This window comes from Azolla caroliniana, unplaced genomic scaffold (genome assembly GCF_043228905.1).
Source record: "Azolla caroliniana isolate FFs.n. ecotype wild unplaced genomic scaffold, voAzoCaro1.0.p SCAF_6, whole genome shotgun sequence".
Lineage (NCBI taxonomy): Eukaryota > Viridiplantae > Streptophyta > Polypodiopsida > Salviniales > Salviniaceae > Azolla > Azolla caroliniana.
Window position 1 is genome coordinate 4,605,165 of NW_028230441.1, and position 25,282 is coordinate 4,630,446.

Consider the following 25,282-nt stretch of genomic DNA (forward strand, 5'->3'; position numbering starts at 1 on the left):
ACTCGGAGATGAACAAGTCGGCGGTATGCCGACTGAAGAAGTCGCTTTACGGCTTGAAGCAAGCCCCCCGAGCCTGGAACGCGAAGATCACGCACTGGTTGCGTAAGCTGGGGTTTGCTGTCTCTAAGTCCGACTCTTTGTTGTTCATCCGGCAAGGCTCTGACGGTCCGGTATGTATACTCTTGTATGTGTATGATTTAGTCATCACCGGACCAGGTCTTCCCGAAATCAACCGCGTCAAGTTCTAGTTGTCGGACGCATTCGAAATGAAGGACCTGGGGGACCTCCATTATTTTCTTGGGATCGAAGTGATCCGAACCCCCGACGACATATTGCTCTCACAACGACATTACGTGTTGAATATGCTGTATAAGTTTGGCATGACGTATTGCCGACCTGTCTCCACACCCCCGGATCGGAACCAGAAGCTCCGTCCCAACTCAGGACCGGCCTGCAATGAGAAACGGTTCCGACAGGTTGTCGGAAGCCTGATCTACTTAACCATCACCCGACCCGAAATCAGCTATCTGGTTGGGATGGTAAGTCAGTTCATGCAGAAGCCGACCGTGGAGCACCTTCAGTGCGCGCAACGAATATTACGGTATGTCATCGGCACTAAGGATCGGGGACTGCTATACCGGCGAGGTATACCCGAAGAGCTTGTCGGTTACACAGATGCTGACTGGGCCGGCGATGCGTCTGATCGCCACTCCACTTCCGGATACATGTTTTCCATAGGTAGCGCGGTCGTTGCGTGGAGCAGCAAGAAGCAGCCCATAGTGGCTTTGTCAAGCACTTAGGCTGAGTATCGGGCAGCTACCGTTGCCACTTGTGAAGCCATCTGGCTTCAGCGACTGGTGCAAGACTTGCGGATCGAGGTGCCGACCCCGATCCCGATTTACTGCGATAACATGAGCAGCCTGCAGCTTGCTAGGAACCCTGTGTTCCATGCTCGCACAAAGCACATCGAGGTGCACTACCACTTTGTGTGTGAGCGAGTCCTGAGCGGTGAAGTTGACCTACGGTATGTTCATACGGATCGGCAAGTTGCCGACATCTTCACCAAGCCGCTCGGATCGGACAAGTTGCAACACTTTACCGACATGCTTGGTATTCAGCATCTCGACGTGCCGCACTTGAGGGGGAGAAGCAAGGGCAAAGTCCCTATCGAAACAGGTAAAGGCAAAAAAACTGTTGAACCCGTCGGTAAGAGGAGAGCCGGAAGAAGAGGAGACAAGAAGATGAAGGAAGCCGAGTCGACGAAGGAAGTCGACACATCCGAACAGGTCGGAGCAAGCAGTTGTGAAGAAGAGTTGTGCACTCAGGAAGAGAAGTGCATGCTGTGCGGAGGTCATCATGACGGTACTGACCATGATGCGGAGTCGAATGGAGAATTCGATTTCGGTTCACCGACTAAAGAAGCCGAGGGAAGCATGGAGAAGGCCAAGACTCGGAAGTGGTCCGATGTGGTGAGAGGCCTGAAGCCGGAAGTCGAATCGGAGTGTACCGATTCGGACAAGAGCTGGAACGAGTCGGAGACAGCTGACTCGGATCAATAGATGGACCCGGATGAGTCGGATCGACTGAAGGCCAAGGGGACACAGACACAGCGGAAGTCGATGCCATCGTGGGAAAACCAACGGATCGGCAAGCGCCGGAGTCACAACAACGTGACTGCTGAGATGGGCCTATTGAGCAGACATGCTGACCGAGAGGGTCGAGGCGCGCAGAACCAAAGGGGTCGCGGCAAACGGGACCGGACCGGACGAGGAGCGCGAGCAAGGCGGAGTGACGCCAGGAGAAGTCGGTTGAAAGAACCGACTGCCACAGAGGTCGACACTACGACCCCACCTCAGGTTGAGCTTGAGGGGGAGTGTTGAGCGGCAAGCTCAACTGGAGCCGGATCGGCTGAATAAGCCGGAGCCAGTAAGTGAGACGGATCGGGCGAAACGGATCGGTATGACGGTGAGCAACCGAACCGGCAAGCAGTGTGAGGCCGGGTGCAATCCGTAACCGGCAGTCCAATCGGAAGCCTAGAATAGGATAGACTACTAGGTATCTATAGTCTCGTAGTAAGTGTCAGATGCTCGTGTGAGCATTGAAGTACATGGTACTTCTGTCAGTCCCAAGAGGACTTGTATAAATAGTGCTACTTAGCACAGTGTGTATAAGGAGAGTCTTCATATAATTTTGGAAATTACGTTCTGCTCTTGCTCTCTCTTGCTCTCTCTGTGTGTGTTGTTCTCTGTTTTACGCTTCCGCAAACACTTACGTTTACAATATTATATTACTTGCCATTATTGCCATGGACAAAGAAGGCGTTGAATTCTGTTTTGCAACCTCTTTGATATTTGTTGTGGAAGAAGAGGGATAAGATGGGAATCACATGGATTGCTTGGAATCATCTAGCAACCCCTAAGCGATTGGGGGGGGGGGGGGGGGGGGGGGGTGGAATATTTAACTTGTCTATGCATATGATGGCTCGTAGATTTTCATTATTACAAGACATGTGTTCAAACTCACAACCATGGATATCTATTGTTCGATATTTCATTGAGAACAAGGGTTTAACACATGGGAGGACAACGATTAAGGCTTCATGGTGGCAATTACTAAATGGATGTATTTCACTTAGGATTCCGGGTTCTTCATGTGTTCAACACTTAGTTACCTCATGGCAAGAAGCACTCTTGTTATGTGTATGGAAACCATCATCTAGTAGAGAGCATTGTAACTCTTTGCAAAAAGAGTTACTTGTGTCTTCTCGGTTATTATGTTGGCTAGGAAATGAGAGATTGTGTTCTCAATTTAATCGTTTGTTTCGTTTGGGGGTCAAAGAGGTGGGAGATATAGTTGAGGTTCCATCTCAAAGAATTTTGGAGTTTACTGAAGCAGGACAATTATTATGCATCCCGCCTAATTATGGGTTTATTTGGCAACAACTACATAATATTGCATTGATGCAAGGTCCCTTACCTCTACAAACAGGAGAACAACCATGGATTGATTGGAGTTTAAGGGGTCAAACACCATTGTTACAAGTGACTACTAATCTTTTCTATCATTGTTCCGTTGAGTCTCTTGGATGGTTATCATCTAAGGTTGAAGAAGAATGGAAAATACACAAATATGATCATGGGTGGTGGCAGATCTTACAACGTAGTTGGCATTCTAAATTGCCACTTGTTGCAAAGGTATTCATTTGGAGAGTTTTGATCGGAGGATTGCCTTTGGGATTAGCTTTAAAGCGTCGTGGACTAGCAACAGGTACCTGCTTCTTTTGCATAGTTCAGATAGAAGATAGTACTCATCGATTTATACAATGTCGAATTGCTTGTCAAATTTGGAGTTACATTTCTCAAATTTGGCAAGTTTTATCACGGAGTTATTTGACACCTAGACAATGGGTGTTTGCACAATTTACACAGGCTGACCCAAAATCAGAGATGGAGATTGTTTTCCTATTTTTGAGATATTGGGGATTGTGTCATAATTGGAACATGCGCAACGCTTTTGTATTCGATGGTAGACATGGAGTGAAAGCATATCTACGAAAGTTGAAGGGAGTACTAATGTGGCAATTTTCTTTATTGGAACAATTGGAAATTCTTTCCTTGGTGGAGTGTTCGTCTTGCCTATTGGCAATTCAACATGTTCCACTACCCATGTAGTGTAGTGTGGTTAGTGTGTGACCATACTCCATTGTCACACGTATTGTAAGTAGTGTTTTTCACACACATTTATTAATATAATTGTGTGTTTTCACCAAAGAGAGAGAGAGAGAGAGAGAGAGAGAGAGAGAGAGAGAGAGAGAGAGAGAGAGAGAGATTCTATTATTATCTTCGGACTCAAATATGACCTATGAGACCAAAAATATTACATTTCACACGATATGTGTGAAAGTGAATAACAACTCTCGATGTTCAAGAACTTTACCAATGAATGTTGCAATCGAGTGCACATTGTGGTTGTGAGAGGAATTCGTGCAAGGATTGGGCTTGGTTGAAGATATGTGGAAAACATGGTCGAATATGATCAAAGGTAGAGCATTGTATCAAAGTGTCATACTTAGACTCTCAAACTTGTTTAGGGCAAAGTGTGCATAGTCGGCCACTCTCATCACTTGTGCCCCAACACCCTCCCCTGTCTCACATCTCAATGCGTGCGATCTAAGTCGCATGGAAGCAATAGTTCGAATGGTAGATAACGGGATGGGCTCTAACATGTATCGATGTGTACGGTTTCCTCGTTCTGCGAAGAATATGGTTTTGTAGTTAGGTGCAACATGTATAGTATAATGTGTGAAGCGTGCTCCACATTTGTCCCATGTCATGATACATTGGCGTTGCAAAAAGTCCTCATTTACAAAGGAATCTAGTGATGCATCATGAAGCACGTGTCTTGCATCCCATCATCCAAACCATTTTTCCATAGCTTGCATCCAACCGGAACACAAAATTTTGCTTTAATGCATCTTTCAGATCTTTTTGCTTGCTTCCCATGCAATTCTAGCAAGTCGATGTGAGGAACGTTTTTGAACCTTAAGCATGTATTCACCAACCCTTTCCATGGCCATGATTTCAATGGGAAGCGCTCCTGTCTTAAGGAGGAAGAGGGTGTATGTTGTTTGTTTCTTAACTTTTAGAAATATTGTAAGAAAATGTTTTTGGATATTTTCAAACTCTTTCCACATAGATTTAGGGATGCCACTACCCCATACTTCCACCCCATAGAGAAGCATCGGTGTCACCAAAGTGTTGAAAAGATATTTCTCGAGGACCCAACACTTAATATCTCCATGATTGCATGTGTTCTCAAATGCATAGTATGCTCGCTTACTTGCCTCTAAGCGGTGTGTAGCACATTCATTCCATCTATGATTTGAAGGAGCTTCAAGGCCAAGATATTTGAAGCTTTCCACACATTGAAGTGGCTCATTATTGTACATAATGCATAGTTTATCTCTTTTTTGACTCTTTACAAGCATAATCTTTGTTTTAGAGCTATTGACACTTAATTTAGTGTGCATGCTAAATTTTTCAATGCCTTCATAAGCTTTTGTACATCTCCTAAAGTATTTGCAAAAAACACTACATTATCCGCATATTGCGAAAGCATAATGACAACATTCCTAATGACAACTTTTTCAACACATTCTTCCTTTACAAACTTGGCAACCATTTCTTCCAATTCATCAATGCATAGACCAAATAGTGTTGGTGAGAGTGGGCGGCATCCTTGCTCAACACCAATAATGCTATTGAAAAAATCTGAAAGACTATCTCTCATACACACACAACAAATAACCTTCTCATATATTCGGGAAATTGCAAGCATATATTCACTTGGCACCTCGAGTTCTTCCATTCGCCTCCAAAGATGCTCACGAGGTACCATATCAAAAGCTTTCTTGAAGTCTACAAAGCAACAATATAAACCTTTACCTCTAAGGCAACTTTCCTCCATTAATACTCGAAGGGTGACAAGGTAATCAACAATGCTATGGTGTAGCTTGTCCATAAGCTCTCTTACCATTTTTTTTCAACCCATGCACTTATCTTTGATTCCATTATACATCCAAATAGTTTTGCCATTAAAGAGCCAACCATGACAGTTCGATAGTTGTTTAGATTATTTACATCTCCACCTTTATGTAAAGGTTTGATCCAATTTGTAGTCCAATCATATGGCATACCGTGTTGCAATGCACCATTAAACATATCGCTTATCCATACATGTGCTTCCTTTCCCGTCCATTTGAGCATTTAAGCTTTTATACATCGAAGATCGGTTGCCTTTCGAGAGACCAATTTCTTAAGTCCTATGCATATATCTTCAATTGTAAAGATGGGGGACATATGTGAGAGAGAACCATAACACATCATCTTTCCGGCAAGAGATGGCTCATATAAATTCTTACAATGCATAGACAAGTTGTGAAGAGTTAAGTCACCATAACTCTCAACATGTTTCCCCTTTAGATTTCCCCAAAATTTAGCACATGGATGTGCTTTCTGTTGCATTTGGAGAAATTGTTGCGTAACTTCCCATTTTCTTCTCTTTCTTTGAATAAGCCTTTTATACTCATGCAAATGCTTTTGGTAATTTTCTTTATCCTTAACTACAGCCAAAACCATAAGGCACTTTCAAGCTTCACGACATTCTTTATCAAACCATTTTTTCTTTGAATTACATTTCTTGGTGCATTTCCAAGATATGCGGTTGGTCGAAAAACATTTGTTTGTACATGAGAGAATGACTTTCTTAAAAGCTTCCCATTTGCATTCTAGTGTGGCACCATGTTGTATCGTCGTCATTTGTAACATATCCTCAACCATCTTGGAATATATGGGCGATCACTTAAGGTGAGAGAGAAAGAGAGGGCATGTAGCTCAGTTGGTAAGGTCCTTTGGCAACAACTACAAAATATTTCATTGATGCAAGGTCCTTTACCTTTACAAACAAAAGAGAAACTGTGGAATGATTGGTGTTTACGAGGTCAAACGTCGTTTTTACAAGTGCCTACTGATATTTTGCATCATTGCTCTATTGAGTCTCTTAGATGGCTATCAATCTGGGAGGAATGGAAAATACACAACTCTAATCATGGATGGTGATAGTATTAAAACATAGTTGGCATTCTAAATTACCACTTGTAGCAAAGGTCTTCATTAAGAGAGTTTTGATTGGGGGATTGGCTTTGGGATTAGTTCTAAATTGTCGTTGACTAGCAATGGCCAATTGCTTCTTTTGCACTATTCAAATGGAAGATGGTATTCATTGTTTTATGCAGTGTCCAACTGCTTGTTCGATTTGGAGTTATACTTATCAAATTTGGCCAAATTTATCACGATGTTATTTGACGCATAGATAGCGGGTGTTTACAAAATTTACATGGGTTGACCCAAAATTAGAGATGGAGATTGTTTTCCTATTTCTAAGGTATTGGGGGTTGCGTCATAATTGGGATATGCACAATGCTTTTGCATTTGATGGTAGGCATAGAGTCAAAGCATACTCACGAAAGTTCAACGGAGTCAGAAGTGACAAATTTCTTTACTGGAGCAAGTGGAAATTCTTTCCTCAATGGAGTGTTCGTCTTGCCTATTGGCAATTCAACATGTTCCACTACCTATGGAGTGTAGTTAGTGGGTGACCATACTCCATTGTGACACACATTGTAAGTAGTGTTTTTCATACAAATTTATTAATATAATTATGTGTTTTCACCAAAAAGATAGAGAGAGGGCATGTAGTTCACTTGGTAAGGGTGCTCAATGGAGAGCAAGAGGTCATGGGATGAGTTACCGTTATGTCAATTAGTCTTAGTGCGCCTTAGTGGGTTTAACCCACCATTAGAATCCTTCTAGCCATAAGAGGATAAACACATGTTTTCTGTGGTTGTCGTATGTGTAACCGCTTTCACAAAGGAAAAACTCGCAAATACTTGTGTTTTTTTTTTTTGCGCTAGTCATGTCTATAAGACTATAACTACTATCACAACTAGTCTTATAGCACCTTAGTGGGTTTAACCCGCCATAAGAATCCTCCTCATGGTTGTAACAACATGGACACATGTTTTCCGAGCTTGTTTCAAGACAAAAATACGGAGGGGATTATATGTGCCAGTGGCCACGCCTAGCTAAAAAACACGGACAATAGAACATAATAGAATGACGAACGAATGCATCTTTGTATCGTGAACACATTAAAAGAGTGATAGTCTCTACCCTAGTACTGGTGTGTATGGAAAGGAGCCTTGATTCTTCTTTTAATCCCCTTCCCCCCCTCTTCTTTGTTTCATACACACCCACACCCACACCAACAGAGATATACATTAGACACACTGAGAGTAACAAAGTCAGTAACAAGCTTTCTTACAAACATGTCACAGAACCCCTCTCATCTTCTGCCCTCAGGTATTCACCTCTTCTCTGTTTTCTTTTTCTGATGCCTTTTTTTTTTAGCTATCATTATTATTATTTGCCTTTTACTCTTTCCCTGAAACTAAAAGGAATAAAAAATAAATATTTTATTCTTGTCTCTTATTTTCCTTTGCTTCAGAGCTCATTGATCGCTGTATTGGATCCAAGATATGGGTCATTATGAAAGGAGATAAAGAGCTTGTTGGAACTTTGCGAGGTTTCGATATCTATGTGAACATGGTTCTGGAAGATGTCACTGAGTTGTAAGTGTTGCTTTTCTCTTTCCCCTTCCCGCTTCCTTAGGAATTTATTTTGATGGGTTTTCTTTCCTTCACCAGTGAAATTACTCCTGAAGGTCGTCGGATTACGAAGCTTGACCAAATTCTGCTAAATGGCAACAATATTGCGATTGTAAGTTGCAGTTTCTATCTTAAAATTTTACTGGTTTGAACGGGGAGATTCGGTTAGGTTTTCTCATAAAACATTCCGTTCAGTTTTTTCAATCAATATATATGCACATTGCATATGAATGCATGCGTTGTTTATGGATATACACATTTGTGTAAGTATTCACATATTCTTGTGCACACTTTGATACATTTGCATGCGTAATATGTAGCTGTGCTAACTCTAAGGTGCAGTTAGCACCCCTGTAGGTATATCGAGCATATTTGTGTGTATGTGCGCGTATGGATGTAAGTGTATATGTGTCTCATATGTCCTTATGTTAACACGTGTATCTCTGCAAATATTTGTGTGTGTATGTATATATATTTAACGTTGATGTGCACATGTGCACATGTTGCTAATGTGCACCCATATGTTAGCACACATTTGATTGATAACTACACATATGTGCGTGAATATTTACGTGTCATATATATGTGTAAATATTAAGCTAGAGATAGGTTATTTTCCACGTTAATGTCTTTAAAATGACTCTTAATCACGGCTATGCATGTGCATGTGACAATTTCAAAATCACATGCGGCATAAGTAAAGAAACGAGGGGTTTTCCTAGTAGCTCTGCCCGTTGCGTTGGAACACACTGGACTGTCGCCAACTCCTTCCTCAACCTTTTGCTACAATGGCAAACCAAGCTCTCATTTTTCAAATTTAGAGTTAAAAATATGTATCTGTATCCTTAACTTTGCTCTTAGATGATGAGGATCGATGATTTATCATTGTTCAGCACCTTATAACACGACCTTGATTCCCACGTTGTCCATACGCTGCTGAATTATAGAGCATTTATATGTGTCCAAGAGGTGAGAGTTTTTTATGTCCAACTCAGAGAAACCATATGGAATTTGTACATCAAGTGATTAATGGTGAGACACATTTTTGATGAAGCTATATTTTTTACATGGTAAGATCCTCTTCCCTGGACTTGTGATTAGGACAAAGTGTGTTGATGTTCTCTGTGCTGGCTAGAACGCTCGTTTCTCAGTTTCCAATTGCGAGGTGATGAATGTGCGTGTGGAAGCCTGATTTCCTTGTAGCTGTCCTGACGTGCAGGGACATCTAGATGGAAATGATGGGATGCACCTAAGCACATGTTGTCATCCCATTGAAATTCCAGCCTTCTAAAGGGTTCTCCAATATGGGCCTATTAAAATGAGGCAAGTACCTAACCACATATTTTTTTCCATTGAAACTCCGGCCTTTTAAAGGTCTCCAACATGGCCTGATGGAAACTGGAGAGCTGTCTGAAGTGAGGTATAGGGTGATAAGGAATTTGATGATGGATGACATGGCTATGTGCATCTGAAATTATTTTTGGTAAATCTACTATATCCCTTTACAATGTTGTGGCCAAGGGTCCCATAATTGCACAAAACGATGATGAAGAAATGGCTGTCTCATGCATCTCCAGTTATATGAATTATGAATATTGTTACAAGTGTATCAAATATCATTGTCTGTATTTCTTGGAACTGTATATGTTTCAACAAGAAAGTCAAGGAAGTAAATGCTGCTTTGTGTAAAGTGAACACAATTCTTGTTAGGATGATCCGTAAACCATGCATTCTCCTCCTGATAAGAATTCATGGCTTTTCTATGTACGTGATTGTAAAGCATGTAGATTTCTTTGAAGTACCATTGGGGAATCTGAAATTAACACAATTATCATTATCACATAGTAGTATTATACTGAAAGGCATGCTAGTGTACTAACTATTCTCTAATTCTCTATATCTAAGTATCGTTGCGCAATGGCCATTCGTCTCCAAGAGGACAAAGTTTGTTATTTAAATTTTCTTATACATGTTTTTTATAACTTCTTGGAATCTATCTTCTCAAGAATTAAGACTCAATTCTCCTCTCTCTGACCAATCATATATATAATATGTAAAAGAACAATATGATATTTAGATGATATGTTTAGAGGCACAAAATGGTTTGTACCCCCCTTTCTTCACAGTTCTGTTTCACTATTTTTGAAATGTTGGGCAACTTAGTCCTCATCTACATAAAGACTAAAAGGAGTGGTTGAAGCATAGGTATATTCCTTTCACTCCAATCATGCTAGCCACTCCCCATCTATCCATGAACGCTCACGTTGATTCAGGCACTGCCTAGATTGCTCATTGGAACACAAATAGTCTCTAATTTCTGCATGAGCGGAGCAAGTGGTACATTTTCAAAGGCCGTGTGGAAGTTCTCAAAGTAACATTAGATTCCTCTCTTATGAGCTTTACCTTCTTCAATAAGGGTCAATATTTGATCTAAGGTGATGTGTAGCATATGAATGGGTAAGAGACTCCTTTTAGGGGCTACTGTTTTTATTTAAGAGACTCCTTGTCATGCATATGAAGGGTTTCCACGTTGCTGATCGTTTATATGTTAAGGTATGTAAAGGGCGAGGTTGTAATTTAGTCCTTGTAGAACTTTTTAGAGTATACAAAGCAGTATCATAATTGTGGCTCGACCATTTCATGAAACATTGGCTGTGGGCTGATTGTTCTCTTTCACATATAAATTTCCACAGGGATTAGAATGCCTTTGGTGGCCTGTCGTGCCTACTCAGGGCCATTTTGGACTTGTGTCAATAGTTATGCCAAAACTCATCAATAGTTATAAACTCATGAGAACTCATTTTTTGAGCTCATATTATCTCTTGTTTCTTCCTTGGTGATTGTTTTCTTCATATATATATATATATATATAGATAGATAGATAGATAGAGAGAGAGAGAGAGAGAGAGAGAGAGACATTGTTTTTACAGTTGGTGCCTGGTGGAGGTCCAGAAGTTTGAGTTTTGTAGCTACTTATGGCGTGACATAGTTTTGTGGAGACAATTAAAGATGTGAATTTGCTGTGACTTTATTCAATCAGAAGGGAACAATCTTTTTGTAAAAATATTCCATTCTTCATGACTTGTTTGGGGAGGAATGTCTTATCTTGGGTGGTACAAATTCTTCTCTCCTCTGTATTGTGTTGGTATTCTAGGTCTATAAAATGTTTAGGCATTTATTATATCATTTGTAAAATGTCTCTGCTACTGCAAGCTTTGTATGGGGTGAGATTGGACACAAATAGGAACACTTGTCAATTGTTCAGACATGAGCAGGAACAATTTTCAATTGTTCCTAAGCTATTAAAGATTGTGCTAATCACTAGGGCAAACTCTGGTAGCCTCCCCAACAATGTTAATTTAACTAATAGATTACATACTTTACCTTATGAATTAATCCAAACACTTCAAGAAATGCTTAAGTAGCAAAAAGGAACCCAAAGAAAATTATCATACTTGCACAATTTAAGCTAGTCACGATCGATACAATCGATTGGCAAAATCAATGAAAGAGAGACACACAAAGAGAGGAGCTCAATTATAAGTGAGAAATGTGAAGGTTTGTGGAAAAGCAAAAAAGTTGGCTTTCATACTCTGCTTCCATTTTAAGTTCTTTTTGCCTTTGTCCCCTTCCACATTACATGGCACAAGACACTTTCCTAGGTTTTATGTGCACTCTTTCTTGAGTTGTAAATGCACCATTATTTTAAGAAATGTACATGAAAATGTTTAGAATGGTATTAGAACATAGTGTTGCTATTGCTGCATGGGTAGTGGGACATGTTGAATGGCTAATAGGTAAGAACCTCCATTGAGAAAATAATTTTGATGTGCTCCAATAAATAAAACTGCAATATTGATGCTCCCAACTTTCATAGATATGATCTAATCCCATGTCTACCATCAATTATAAAAGCATGGTTTGAGCACATGACCTTGATAGAGATGTAACTGTGGAATATAGGAGTTGAGCACATGCTCTTGTGGACTTTATTAGGTAACTTTATTAACTAAGTTACATCTCTCTCATAACCCATAGCCCCCCCTTCTTAGGAAGGAGTCACATACAAGATGACATGGGAAAAATGCGTAGGTGCACATTTCACCCATTACACTACACATATTGCACCTATTTACAAAACCATATTCTTTGTCGAACAAGGAAACCATACACTTCGATACATGTTTGAGCCCATCCAATTGTCTGCTATCCAAACCATTGCTTCCATGTGAGTTAGCTCACAAGCATTGCGATGTGAGATGGGAGCGTTTGGGGACAAACGATGAGAGTGCTCGATTATGCACATTGGCCCTAAACTAGTTCGTGAGTCTAAGTATCATACTTTGATACAATGCTCTGCCTTTGATAATATTTGACCATGCTTTTCACACATCTTTGACCAAGCCCAATCTTTGCACGAAATTCTCTCACAACCACAATACACACGCTCAATGGTTCTTGAACATCGAGAGTCGCTACTCACTTTCACATGTGTTACGTTAAATGCAATATTTTTGGTCTCATAGGTATATTTAACATGTAAGACCATACTAGAATCTATCTATCTCTCTCTCTCTTGGTGAAAACACACAATTATATTAATAAATATGTGTGAAAAACACTACTTACAATGGGTATCATAATGGAGTATGGTCCCCCTCTAATTGTACGGGTAGTGGAACATGTTGAATTGCCAATAGGCAAGGGGAACGCTCCACCAAGGAAAGTATTTCTACCTGCTCCAATAATGAATTGCCACATTAGCACTCCCTTCAACTTTTGTAGATATGCTTTGACTCTGTATCTACCATCAAATACAAAAATATTGCATATATCCCAATTATGATGCGATCCAAAATACCTTAGAAATAGGAAAATGATCTCCATCTCTAATTTTGGGTCGATTTGTGTGAATTGTGCAAACACACATTATCTTGGCGCCAAATAACATTGTGACAAAACTTGCCAAATTTGAGAAATATAACTCCAAATTTGACAAAGAATCTAATATTGTATGAAACAATGAATACTATCTTCCATTTGAACAATGCAAAGAAGCAAATGCTCGTTGCTAGTCCACGTTGCTTTAGAGCTAATCCCAAAGGCAAACCCCCAATCAAAACTCTCCAAATGAAGACCTTCGCTACTGTTAGATATAATTAATGATCAACCCCAAGTTGTCAATTTATCCTCACATTTATTCTTAGGGTCCACATTTTGTGCTAGTACCCCAAATGAGGAGTAGCTACTATACAACCAGACATATGGGTCGATGCGGTGTCAATGTAGGGAACCGTCGATTAGTAGGAAAGAGGGAAGTACTGTAATAAGATTGACTAGTCAAGTCGACTTGAAGAATATTCTTTGTTAACAAGTTAAGACATACTTAGTCTCTAAGTATGTGCCATTGACTTTAAGATAAGTATTATCTAACACTAGCTGGTATCGAGGGAGCTAGGTCATATTAAATGATAAGTCAATTAAAAAGAAAAGGAATATGCTTGTTGGTACCAATTGACTAGCATATTTAATGTGACACTCAAACAAACAAAGAATATAAATATCCACACTCTTTCTCTTACAAAATGTTTGTATCTATTATCTATTCCTATTAATTTTGTAATCAACTAGTCTAGATCCAATCAAGGTTTAAGGTGTGAGGACATGAGTGGACTACTATTGTGAGATACTCTCATATGTAATAGAATGTTTTGTTTTCACATATACATCTCTGGGAATGTAACTCTATATGCCTATGTTGTCAATTTTCAATATTTCTAACAGCTACAAGTTGATTTAGAAAGGCATCTATGTATTTTTTTATTAGAAGTTGCTTTGGCCGAGTGGTTAAGGCGTGTGCCTGCTAAGTACATGGGGTTTCCTTGCGAGAGTTCGAATCTCTTAGGCGACACAACTTGCTAATGAACATTTTAAGTGTTGGGTCCTCAAGAAATACCTTTTCAACACTTTGTTGACACTTGTGCTTCTCTATGGAGTGGTAAAATCCCTAAATGTACTTGGAAATAGTTTAAAAATGTCCAAAAACATTTTCTTACAAATTTTCCACAAGTTAAGAAACAAATGCCATACACCCTCCTCCTTGAGACGATATCACTTCCCATTGAGATCATGGGCATGGAAAGGGTTGTTGAATACATGCTTAAAGTTCAAAAAAGTCCCTCACATCAACTTCCTAGAATTGAATGGGAAGCAAACAAAAAGATCCAAAAGATACATAGAAGCAAAATTTTGTGTTCCGGTTGGATGCAAGATATGGAAAAATGGTTTAGTAGATGGGATGCAGCCTATTCCGTTGTCCGCAATTCGAACCATTGCTTCCATGTGACTTAACTCACATGCATTGAGATGTGAGACAGAGCGTTGGAGTTAGAAACATTGTATTTACCAATAGAGTAATTATTATTGAGTATTGGATTTCTCATATACATAAATACTTAGTTAGAAATCATGAAGATAAACCTTCTATGCAATCCATCCTCTCTGGTTCAACTTCCATGTCTCACATGGTCCCCCTCACGTTTCACACAGACATTTGTAACTATGTGACATTGGTTTGGTTTTCGCAACACAATTTCATAAGGCAATATGTAGTGTGAAATGCACATAAGAGATCAAAACCAGTCTACTTAGCTTCATACTTCTTAATCAATTTATAGTTGATACAACAGAACCCATTTGGGTTGGCTTGGCTAAAAAGGGTGTGCTAAAAGGGTGGGTCATTTTGGGCACACGCATCCTAAAAAGGGTGGGTCAACTTGGGTACGTGCATCCTAAAAAGGGTGAGCTAAAAGGGTGGCACAAAGGAACACATGCACACCACATTTCCCCCCTGCGAGAAACAAGAGATTGAGGGGCATGAACAAGAACAAGATAGGTACATAAACAAGAACAAGAACAGTGGCTTGTCGAAGGAGGGGGAGCATTTGATGGCATGTTTCAAATGGAAATCCATGGATGCTTCTAGTGCGAGGCGAGGGTTACACCCATAGAGTGCTCGAAAAGGGTTGATTTATGCAGCCATCTCGTGTTTGAGGGTCTTGTTGAGGCGTTCAGTGAAGATGGCGTGGGGATGTAAACATCTACGGACACGTAGTTGAGTTGCAACGACGTTGAGGACATCCCCATGGAACTGTTGGCCTTGATAGTTGGACAAGGCTAGTGACGGAAAACGAGCTAGCAATCGGCGAATAGAGATCAATCACTCCTGTGGACTAAGGGCTACCTGGACTTTGCTGAGGTGGGGAACAGGAGGGCTATTGTGTTGGAGGGGGATCGAGGAAAGATCATATGGCGGCGAAGATCAATTGCTCCTGTGGACTGAGGGCCACCTGGACTTGGCTGAGGTGGGGGATAGGAGGGCTATCGTGTCAGAGGGGGATCGGGGAAAAGATCATTTGGCAAAGAAAGATCAATCACTCTTGTGGACTAAGGGCCACATGGACTTGGTTGAGGTGGGGGACAAGAAGGCTATTGTGTAGGAGGGGGATCAGAGAAACTCATGGGACAAGAAGTTAGTGGGCAACCTAAGGTGAGGGGGAAGAGTTGGTGGGGCAAGACATAAAAGTGGTGTGAGAAAGTGAGAGTGTCTAAGGTGAAGGTGTAGTGGGCTTGCGTGCTAGAGAGGTATAGATGGCGATCGCAAAAAAAGACTTGGATGGAGGAAGCGATGGATGTCGGGAGGCCTAACTAGTGAACTAAGGCGGTGCTAATGGAAGAGATACTACTACAAGAGACTAATAAGAGTGTCGGTGACAGTGGCGAGGGCGATGCTACCTACGAAGCAAAAGAGGTGGATGCTTGGATGTGTGGACTGGTACCCCGCATCTCCACCAATATGTGAAATGCACATAAGAGATCAAAACCACTCTACTTAGCTTCTTACTTCTTAATCAATTTATAGTTGATACAACGGAACCCATTTAGGTTGGCTTGGCTAAAAAGGGTGTGCTAAAAGGATGGGTCATTTTGGGCACACACATCCTAAAAAGGGTGTGCTAAAAGGGTGGGTCAACTTGGGTACGTGCATCCTAAAAAGGGTGAGCTAAAAGGGTGGCACAAAGGAACACATGCACACCACAGTAGTTTAATTTTCTTTTTGTAATTAATATAACACTATTTAACATAAAAAAGGTTTGACATTTCTTAGAATTGATTACATTTTCACCAATCTCCTTACACAATATTTTTATATAAAGTGAGAGCTTCGCATTGGCCTTACATAATTGGATCCAAGGGATTGTCCACATCCTTATGTATTTGAAGTTTATGTGGGTCCCTTTTAGCATCCAATAATATTCAAATGGGTATGAACAACATTTCTTCTCTTCTAGGGGCGAGGGCAATGATTTAACATCTTCACTCATATTTAGATTTTTCTTTAAGAAATTTGAAATATCTAAATAGTCTATAAAAACCTTGAATATTTGATGCATGAGCATTGAGAACAATGATAAGAGGGCATATAAACATTTTTTTAAAAGTGCAAATACTCCTAACTAATGGGAAAGCAACGCCTTTTCTAGGGAAAAAAAGGTGCAAATATGTAATCATAATTGTTGATCAACAAACAATCAGCCATCAGGAAGTCCAATTTGTATGATCAAGTATAAAAAGTATGGTACAGGTTGGCTCTCTCTTCATGAGATAATTTGCTCGATTGCAAAAGAATTCCCAATTTAGATCCCCCAAACCTCCTACACATGTTAGAACTCCAAAAACAAAGTGTTTTATTCTATGATATTTAATCTCCACATAAAAGTTTATCACATTCGCTCATGCTTGACACATTTGAAGTATTAAACCATATTGTTGGTTAGATGCTTATATTGTGTTTTCGTTTACACATGTCTACGTTTTACAACCCTTTGTGTTGTGGCTTGCAATATCATTTCCTCGTTTAACCCAAGCTTCAATTTGTTCCAATTAAAGTGTGGTTATTTATCGTTTCCCTCCTACTAATTTGGAAAATTATATAGGCTGAAAAGGGAAAAATTTATTTCTGTAGTAACACACATTAATAAAGGATATTATCAAATGCACGAATGGTTTTGTGACATTTAAGGTCAATCAAACAATTAGGCCTTTTCTTCTACATTTAGACACATTTCTATATTTTGTTATGCATCTTCCCACTAGTACATTCTAAATTGATGTATAATAGATTCTCACACTTTTGAGAAAAAATTATACATTTTTATAATACAAAATACTTGTATTTTATTGTTTTTCCAAGTAATAGACACATTAGTCACTATCCATGCAAACATATGTAACTAACTATCAGAGCCTATACATCACCCACATGCACACACACACAATGTATATCCTCAAGTATCTTGCACATGGAACATGGTGTCTTTTCTACAATTTGATACTGTGATAGGGAACCTCAATAATAAGTCCCATAGAGAAGTTTATCTACAATTTGATACTGTGATAGGGAACCTCAATAATAAGTCCCATAGAGTATTTATCTCTTGCATTATGAGATTGTAAGTGCTTTAGAGAAAAAATTCCAACCATTTGATTTCTAATGTATCCTAAATACACAAATCTTTATTTCATTCCATTTCTATCCTTGCTCCAAAATATCTTAGGAAAACCTATGATATTCTTAAGTCTTTGGAGAGAGATCTCAATAGACATGAGACTTAGTTGGAAATTGATTAGGTGATGGGTTGAATCTTGGACTCAATACCCTCAAGGATTGATGACAGTTACTTTGCATCCGAAACCTTGTTGCGAAATGCTCACATGTACATATTAGATAGAGTAGATTGACACAAGAGTATGTGAGCAAGAGAAGAAGATGTCGTAAGTAATATAATACTTTGATATGTAATATATTGTTCTTACAAACATAAGATATTCACACCTTATCCAACATGTGAATCATACAAGTCATGATGTAAGCCATCCATTATCATGTTAAAACCTTTAAATCAAGGATAACATATATTCTAAACTTAGAGAATCACTTAGAGGTGAAATTAGAGAGTACACAATCACATTGAATAACAATTGCATAATAATGAACTTGTTTCCTTGTTAGTACAAATAAGGTAGGCATATTTATGAGAATTTCCTTAAACAAAACCAATTAATGTTGACCTTGACACAACATTGTGCCAAGTCAAACTTGTGTCATCACCAATATGCTCAATTAACATTTTCCCTTAGGGGTACTAAAAAGAAATATGTATTCTTTTAAGCATTTTTAGAGGATTTGTTATATATAATTCTGAATAAAAATGATGTATTTCCTCGGTAGTATTGTTAATAGGAAAATATCGAATAGTGTTTTATTCAAAATTTTAGAAAGAATAATGAGTTTATTTCAAAACAAATGGTTGTGATACAAAAATGTTGAGGGAACTCTCTCTAAAATAAATGCTTGTGCCTTGTGTTGGTAATGTATACAAGAACATTGAAACCATATAAATTGAGTGTGTTGGTAATGTATACAAGAACATGGAAACCATATAAATTGGGGTAAAGAGAACTTACATAAGGCTATACATCCCCCAAATAAAGTTATTCTATACGAAGTTTACAAGCTTCAAATCAATAAATTGTCAAGGGTTTGTTGTTATTGAAGCTTTATGAACCTCATGGTGATCTGTCCCAAGGATAACAACCATGATTGTGACATCATCATGATAGTCACGTCTTGTTCCATATTTAATGCTTCTTAAGCTCTCCAAGCTCATGTCTAGAAAACAAAAGCATTACGAAAATACATTAAGGATATGGTTCATAAAATGACAAATGTTTTTTGTTATGTGATGAGTGTTTTAGGACTTCTCTCTAAACTCCATAAAAGTGAAAGTGTATGATGACAAAAAATAAAAAAAATTATCATATTCAAGTTTAACATGCTACATACACGTTTTCTATTGTCCCTTGTAAAGAGGGGCGATAATCTATTATCTACCACTACCTGGATTATCTTTGGACAAAATCTACAACCCAAATTCAAAAGCTTTATTATCTACTATGTTGTATGTGTGGACCTGTAAATTGTAGAAACAAATTATGTAAGTGCACCTAGTTATGCATAAACCTATCAAAATCGTCCATTAGTACAAGATGACCTAATTTGGACCTAATAGTTTGTCCACAAGATTCATCTATCCTAATTTCATTCAAATTTCCTTGAATTTTGTATTGATATGGCCCCATTGACCATTGAATAGACCACCTCAACAAGCTCAAATATATATTTCTAAGGATTATTCAGAAATAATCCAGTTTTAACATCTTAGCAATGACATATGAGTTCCTTTTTGAAGGACTAACACAATTCTACGCAAAATAGAGTGCCTAAGGTTAGCGCACAACATCTAAGTTTGTTTGGGAAAATGGGCAAGAGCACTATGCTCAATTGAAGGAAACTAACACATATCTATGTGAGGGCCTAGGAGTTTCGAGTTCTTACTAGATTTTAAGATTTTGCCTGAAAAAAGTTAGCAATGGAGTGTTGCAATGCTTAATGAATAAAAAAACATTGTGATGTATCTTTCCATTTGACTTCATCCTTACAAGTGGACAACATGTAACACAATTTATTGCTTGCGGCATACTTAGCATTAAGCAACAACATAATGCATTATTGAATGCAAAATGAAAAACAAAGGGAAACTCCCATCCCGTGGGCTCCTCTTGGGAGGTTATATTCATTAATTATTTCACAAGGTCAACACTTGAGGCACTAATGTGATCAAGCTTATTTGTTAACTTCTTTCAACTTGCGGAGTTTGACAAACCTTGCTAGTTACGTTTTTGATCTTCTAGCAGACTAATGTGTGAACTTTGTCAAATTTCAAAAACCTAGAAAATTCCCAATATGTGTAGATAAACACAATTGAAGTGCACAACACAACAAAAGGCAAAGTGCTTCCCATGTTCAAGTAGTCATTATCTCCCTATCCTTGAGGTGTTGTATAAATACTCATAAGTCAAAATACACGCTCACTATTGAAACATAAGGTGCTTCGTAGAAAGACGACATATTAACATGATAAGAAGAAGATGGTTAGAGATTAGAAGTTTTTTTTGGTTTGTTTCCCACATGAACAAGAGCACCCCCTCCCTTAATGAAGTTTCACACTAAGCCTACCTGATCTCATGGCGACCCGAATGAGGAGTTCGTTAAGAAGGAAGCGGGCAGGGTCGATAGGAGGAGAGAGTCGGAGGCAATCATTCACATGTCTCACAACTTCCTCATTACTGAAGAAGTCGAATAAACCATCACTGCCCATCACCACAAATTGATCCTCCCCCTCTCGAATACGCCGATGATACATGTGTGGTTCCACACTAATATACGGTGGACTCTTCAAATCCTTCACTTTGAACATCCCTAGTAGTTTCTCATTCAAATTTGTCTGCCAGTCACAATTTACCATTTAATATAATAATAAAAAATCATTATTTTTTCACCCTTTGTTAAAATGCCAATGAATCATGATTGATTGATTGTTTTTGAAGTAGCATTAGTGACATGCAAACTATGGTTTCCATAATGTCGGTCTATAAGTTCATTGTCATGAACTACATGCATAACTACTCCCACAATATATTATTTTGATCTATATGTCAAGCTACTACAATTGACATGGTTTAAAATATTATACAAATGTAGCATTTAAATCATTACGATGTTTTACATGTTGAAGGGCATCTTAACTAGCAATATTTCAAAAAATTACTTGTTTACTACAATAATAAACACTTGCTCTATGAACTGTAACAAAGTTCGTTTAGTGATAATCATAGACGAGATACTTCGATGGATTCCATCACATTATTGCTATGATGAGAGCCATCTTGTTTATTGGTTTCCCAACATATTACTCGATCCTATAGGTCATCACATTAGTAATGACCTATATTTATCTACCAATAATTCAAACTTTTCGCTTGATCAACATTGTAGACAATGTTAATGTGGTTGTGCGGCGTGCCATATTTATTTGTTGGCCTCATACATTGTTTAATGTTCATAGGTTTGTCTCTATGAAGGAGTGCACACCATGAAAGGTGATCTAGATCTAGTTTCACACACAAGTTCTAAGTTGACATGCGCTATGTTTAATGTCTTTCAAGAATTTTACTCTACACAACACAATCCTTTGAAACTTCTAATGCCTTGCAATTAGATCCTATGACATGTTGTCGAGGAAGAGCAAGCAAGTTACTTTGTCAAATTATTCATGTGTTTCTAAAATGAGAAGACATGGTGTTCCTAATCTAATTAGAATGACAAATTTGACAAATTAGAATTTATTTGGAATCTCAAGTGTAACGAGAAATGAAACCAATGGAACTTTCATGTTAGGCCCTTGGAAACAAGAGACATAACAAATATTTGTTATGAGGAAAACATCCTATGTGTTAGTTTAGATAATGCCTTTAAACAACATATAGCTTTGATGATATGGATAGGTTCCTAGAATCTGAAAACTTCTTTAATGGAACAAATCCCTTTTGGAAGCTAGCCATGATGATAACTACAACACCAAAATTTCATTCTTGTTGTGCACATAAAGTTGTGGAACTTTGATTTTCTATTTCCATATTTGAATCTCTTTGCTTTGTGAGAGCCTGGCAACTTCAAGATTCCTTAACACTAATCTTAGTTATTGTTCAAGGAGAGTATGCACATATACTTTGCATTTATTCTACAACCTTGACATGTTATTCCAATAATTTATTAATCCTACTCCATGTGCAAGTGTATATTAGTTTCAAAAAACTAGATAACACTCAACAACACGAGGATGTTCAGGACAAGCAACCAAATGATGTTTGATTCCACCCAAATGCCAAGAATATAGGTTCTCAAAAGAGTGGAGCTTTGTCCTAGGGATTTTGAGCTCTATTATCCATCCATATATATATATATATATATATTGTCGTCCAATTGCATTTTACATTACTAACTATCCACTTTTAATTGGTGAGTGACATGCATGCCACTATTTGATTTCTTGCTTTCTTGTCATGTATATATTTTCATCCAACTTCATTCTACATTGCTAACTATCAACTCTTTTAATTGACGCATGAATGCCACCAAATGATTTCTTGCTTTTTTGCCATCATGTGTCACTCACTATATAAAGAATTTATAGAGACACGCTCCTAGGGCTAGGACATATGATGTTGAATAATGGTCGGTCACAGACTCACAAGCCAATAATTCATATGCAATATATATTGACTTACATCAATCATTACATATGTATGGTGTTGCTAAAGTGTCAAGAGATGTTGGGGTTTAGCCTTAGTACCCTTCAATGGCCTATATCTAACCACGAATGCTTCTCGAAATGACACACATTACCCACATAAAAGCCAAGGGTAGTACCCTTCAATGGCCTGTATCTAACCACGAATGCTTCTCGAAACGACACACATTACCCACAGAAAAAGCCAAATAATACATTGTTTTTATTGGACAATCGGCAAAGTTGGGTGTTCGACGGGGTCTATCGAGGAGGGGCGAGCATGGCAAAAAGAAGCGAGGGACACTCATGCTTTTTCCCGACGCATTCTTCGTCGGCGGCTCAGGTGTCCATTTTCTTTTGTTTTTTTTGTTTAAATGTGTCCATGGACCATCCGGGCAATATATATGTATAAACGAACGTATCCCCCAAGTTGGGAAGCGAGGTTTTCGGACGGGGGGCGGGTAAGTAGTTGCTAATCGTGAGATTTAGCGCTTGGGTGATTAGTGCTAAACATAGGGGTGGGGGGGGGGGGGTGATATCGGAGATTAATGTGATAAAAGAGTGGCAATAAGTACATACATACATACATACATACATACATAATTACATTACCTGCTTGAGGTAGCCGGCGCCGACGGCACGTGTGACGTGGAGCTTGCCTTTGACTTTGGAGTGGGGGAAGAGCGCGGAGGGGGGCTCAAGCGGATGCTCCGCCGCCAAGCGCCGCCGCTCCGCCTCCTTCGCCGCCAGATGCTCCCCTGTCAGCTGAAGCGCCGCCATGTCCAACCCCCATCCCCATGTCCGACATGATGATGATGATGATGATGATGATGAATCCTTCTTCTTCTGCGTCGCCAGAACGGCCCTGCTGTCCCCCAAGCTCATGGCATAGAGATGCTGCCCCTGCACCACCACCGCCAGCACGCACGACCCCACCATCGCCAAATCCTGACGGCTCGGCTCCTCCTCTATGTGCCGCTCCACCATCCCCAGAAACGCCGCCTCCGAGTATCGCAACGCATCCCGCAGCGCGCCTTCCACCTCCTCCTCCGCCTCCCTACACTCGCCCCCTTCGCCGCTCATCCCTAACCTCGACTCCATCTTCGCCAGATTGTGGGAGAATCTCGCGAAGAGCGTCACCGACAGGAAGTCGGCCGCGTCCCGTCCGTTGAAGCCGTCGAAGATGGCGCAGAACAGCAGAGAATTGTGTGGCGAGCACACCACCTGCACCCGATCCTCGCCTGCCGCTCCACCCGCTGTCAGCTGCTGTGTGCAGCAGCTGCTGCTGTTGCTCAGTTCATCATGAGAATCAATCAAGGATGATGATGATGATGATGAAGATGATTCAGATGCTTCACACGATTTCGCATCAGATGTCATCGCGGCCACACATGTGGCTGATTGTGATGCCGCCGCCCCTCGGAATTGGAATGCTTCAGATCTTCCGATTCGGCTCTCTAGCTGCTGCTTCTGCTTCTGCTTCTGCTGTGAAGAAGAAGAAGAAGAAGAAGAAGAATCTGAAGAAGAATTCATGGCATCTCTCGCCATGAAGGATTCGATGAGTGTCAACGGAGCCTTGGATTGTTCGAGGCGGCGTAGACGGGTTGGAGAGTCGCAGATTTGATCTCGGACCAGGCCGTCGCCTAATTCGGTGTTGGGTAGGGTCAAATTTGCATTCATGGCAGCAACAGAGAGGCTCTTGAATGCAGGTGGAGGAGGAGCCACGAGATTGGGATGACACCGACGACCACGGCTGCAACGATGACAAAGCTCCCCAACGGGTTCGACATTGGAGGATGTAGGAGGAGGTGTGGTCCGAATCATTGACACCTGCGAAGGTGTTAATGTTGGCGAAGGATCTGTTGTTGTTGTTGAGGATGATGATGATAATGATGTGGATGGATCATTCACCATTGAACCTTTACATTCAATACCTTCTTCATCGCCATGGTCATGGCCGTCGCCGTGGGGAGCTTCGGCTAGGGTTACTGAGGAGGAGGTGGAGGTGGAGGGGAGATGGAGGAGGGGTACATGATGTGGGTCATGTATGAGGATATATTCAAAAGATACACTTAATTCTTCCACATCCATGCTTCTTGTTGGGATTGGATTGTGGAGAAGAAGATGAAGAATTAGAGGAGAGGGAGGAAGGATTTGATTAGTTAAGAGAAGGCGTGAACGAATGAATGGAAATACTTAGAGTTAAAAAAAAAAGCCAATAAGGTTTGGATTGGTCTCTCACACATGAGAGAGAGAGAGAGAGAGAGAGAGAGATTACGGGTTGTTTTGTGGTGTTAGAAACTTAAGATGTTGTTGTGTAAAGTTGTGGATACTATATTAATTAATACTAACACATAAAAAGGCCCTCCTCCCTCTCACACTCCAAAGAGCCATATTAACGTTTCCCATCGTCCTTACACTCCCATATTTTGCCTTTTAACTATGTATCTATGTATGTATGTGTACTTAACTACATACTTATAAGTTATTATATAAAAGAAAGAGTAGCCTTCCCACCCCATGTATGGTTGGCTTGTGTATGGATTCCCATCTCTCCACGATGGAATGGAATGATCCCCCATCTCTCCATGGACCCACCCCCCCCAAATCATTCATTCATTCACCTCTCATTCTTCCTTGAGGAGGAGGAATCTAAGGAGTCGCGAATATCCTTCCTCCCCCTCATTAGGCACCTTTCCAAAGTATCTTTCGCTCGTCAATCAATCCTCTCGTTCTTCTTCTTCTTCTTCTTTTATGACCTTTCGCATCCTTGCACTACGTTCATATGTTTTCGCATACATTATTA

The 25,282-nt window shown here is 39.8% G+C and overlaps 2 protein-coding genes and 1 non-coding gene across 7 annotated transcripts; 2 read left to right on the plus strand and 1 right to left on the minus strand.

Annotated features, from left to right (window-relative positions):
* The first annotated feature begins 7,797 nt into the window (after nt 1–7,797).
* SAD1 (Small nuclear ribonucleoprotein family protein) lies at nt 7,798–11,534 on the plus strand. 3 transcript variants are annotated; one of them, XR_015529961.1, is made up of 5 exons: nt 7,798–7,919; nt 8,065–8,188; nt 8,264–8,336; nt 9,444–10,934; nt 11,114–11,534. XR_015529961.1 is itself a non-coding variant. In XM_087321509.1 (4 exons), exons 1-4 carry the CDS (start codon nt 7,886–7,888, stop codon nt 11,182–11,184), a joined length of 261 nt encoding a protein of 86 aa, XP_087177635.1. In that variant the 5' UTR covers nt 7,798–7,885; the 3' UTR covers nt 11,185–11,534. The 3 variants fall into 3 exon arrangements, 2 of the variants coding, with proteins under 2 accessions (XP_087177635.1, XP_087177634.1); XM_087321509.1 differs by lacking the exon at nt 9,444–10,934 and having other exon boundaries at nt 11,155–11,534; XM_087321508.1 differs by lacking the exons at nt 9,444–10,934; nt 11,114–11,534 and adding an exon at nt 9,172–9,428.
* Nucleotides 11,535–14,053: 2,519 nt separating this feature from the next.
* Nucleotides 14,054–14,135, plus strand: TRNAS-GCU (transfer RNA serine (anticodon GCU)). The gene has a single exon. It is a non-coding gene; the product is annotated as a tRNA-Ser (tRNA).
* Nucleotides 14,136–18,556: 4,421 nt separating this feature from the next.
* On the minus strand, nt 18,557–24,602 carry LOC147862709 (Protein phosphatase 2C family protein). 3 transcript variants are annotated; one of them, XM_087321506.1, is made up of 4 exons: nt 24,499–24,602; nt 23,089–24,426; nt 20,364–20,631; nt 18,557–18,956 (listed from the first exon to the last, which is right to left on the minus strand). In XM_087321506.1, exons 1-4 carry the CDS (start codon nt 24,565–24,567, stop codon nt 18,820–18,822), a joined length of 1,812 nt encoding a protein of 603 aa, XP_087177632.1. In that variant the 5' UTR covers nt 24,568–24,602; the 3' UTR covers nt 18,557–18,819. The 3 variants fall into 3 exon arrangements, with proteins under 3 accessions (XP_087177632.1, XP_087177631.1, XP_087177633.1); XM_087321505.1 differs by having other exon boundaries at nt 23,089–24,567; XM_087321507.1 differs by lacking the exon at nt 20,364–20,631 and having other exon boundaries at nt 18,824–18,956; nt 23,089–24,567.
* Nucleotides 24,603–25,282: the final 680 nt, after the last annotated feature.

Coding starts and splice junctions, on each gene's coding strand:
- LOC147862709 (XM_087321505.1), bottom strand. CDS start 24,567: ATGGATGTGGAAGAATTAAGTGTATCTTTTGAATATATCCTCATACAT. Junction 20,632..23,088: donor GCGCCGGCTACCTCAAGCAG/GTAATGTAATTA, acceptor TGTGACTGGCAG/ACAAATTTGAATGAGAAACT. Junction 18,957..20,363: donor TCGGGTCGCCATGAGATCAG/GTAGGCTTAGTG, acceptor TTTGTTTTCTAG/ACATGAGCTTGGAGAGCTTA.
- SAD1 (XM_087321508.1), top strand. CDS start 7,886: ATGTCACAGAACCCCTCTCATCTTCTGCCCTCAG. Junction 7,920..8,064: donor CTCTCATCTTCTGCCCTCAG/GTATTCACCTCT, acceptor CCTTTGCTTCAG/AGCTCATTGATCGCTGTATT. Junction 8,337..9,171: donor ATGGCAACAATATTGCGATT/GTAAGTTGCAGT, acceptor GCTGAATTATAG/AGCATTTATATGTGTCCAAG.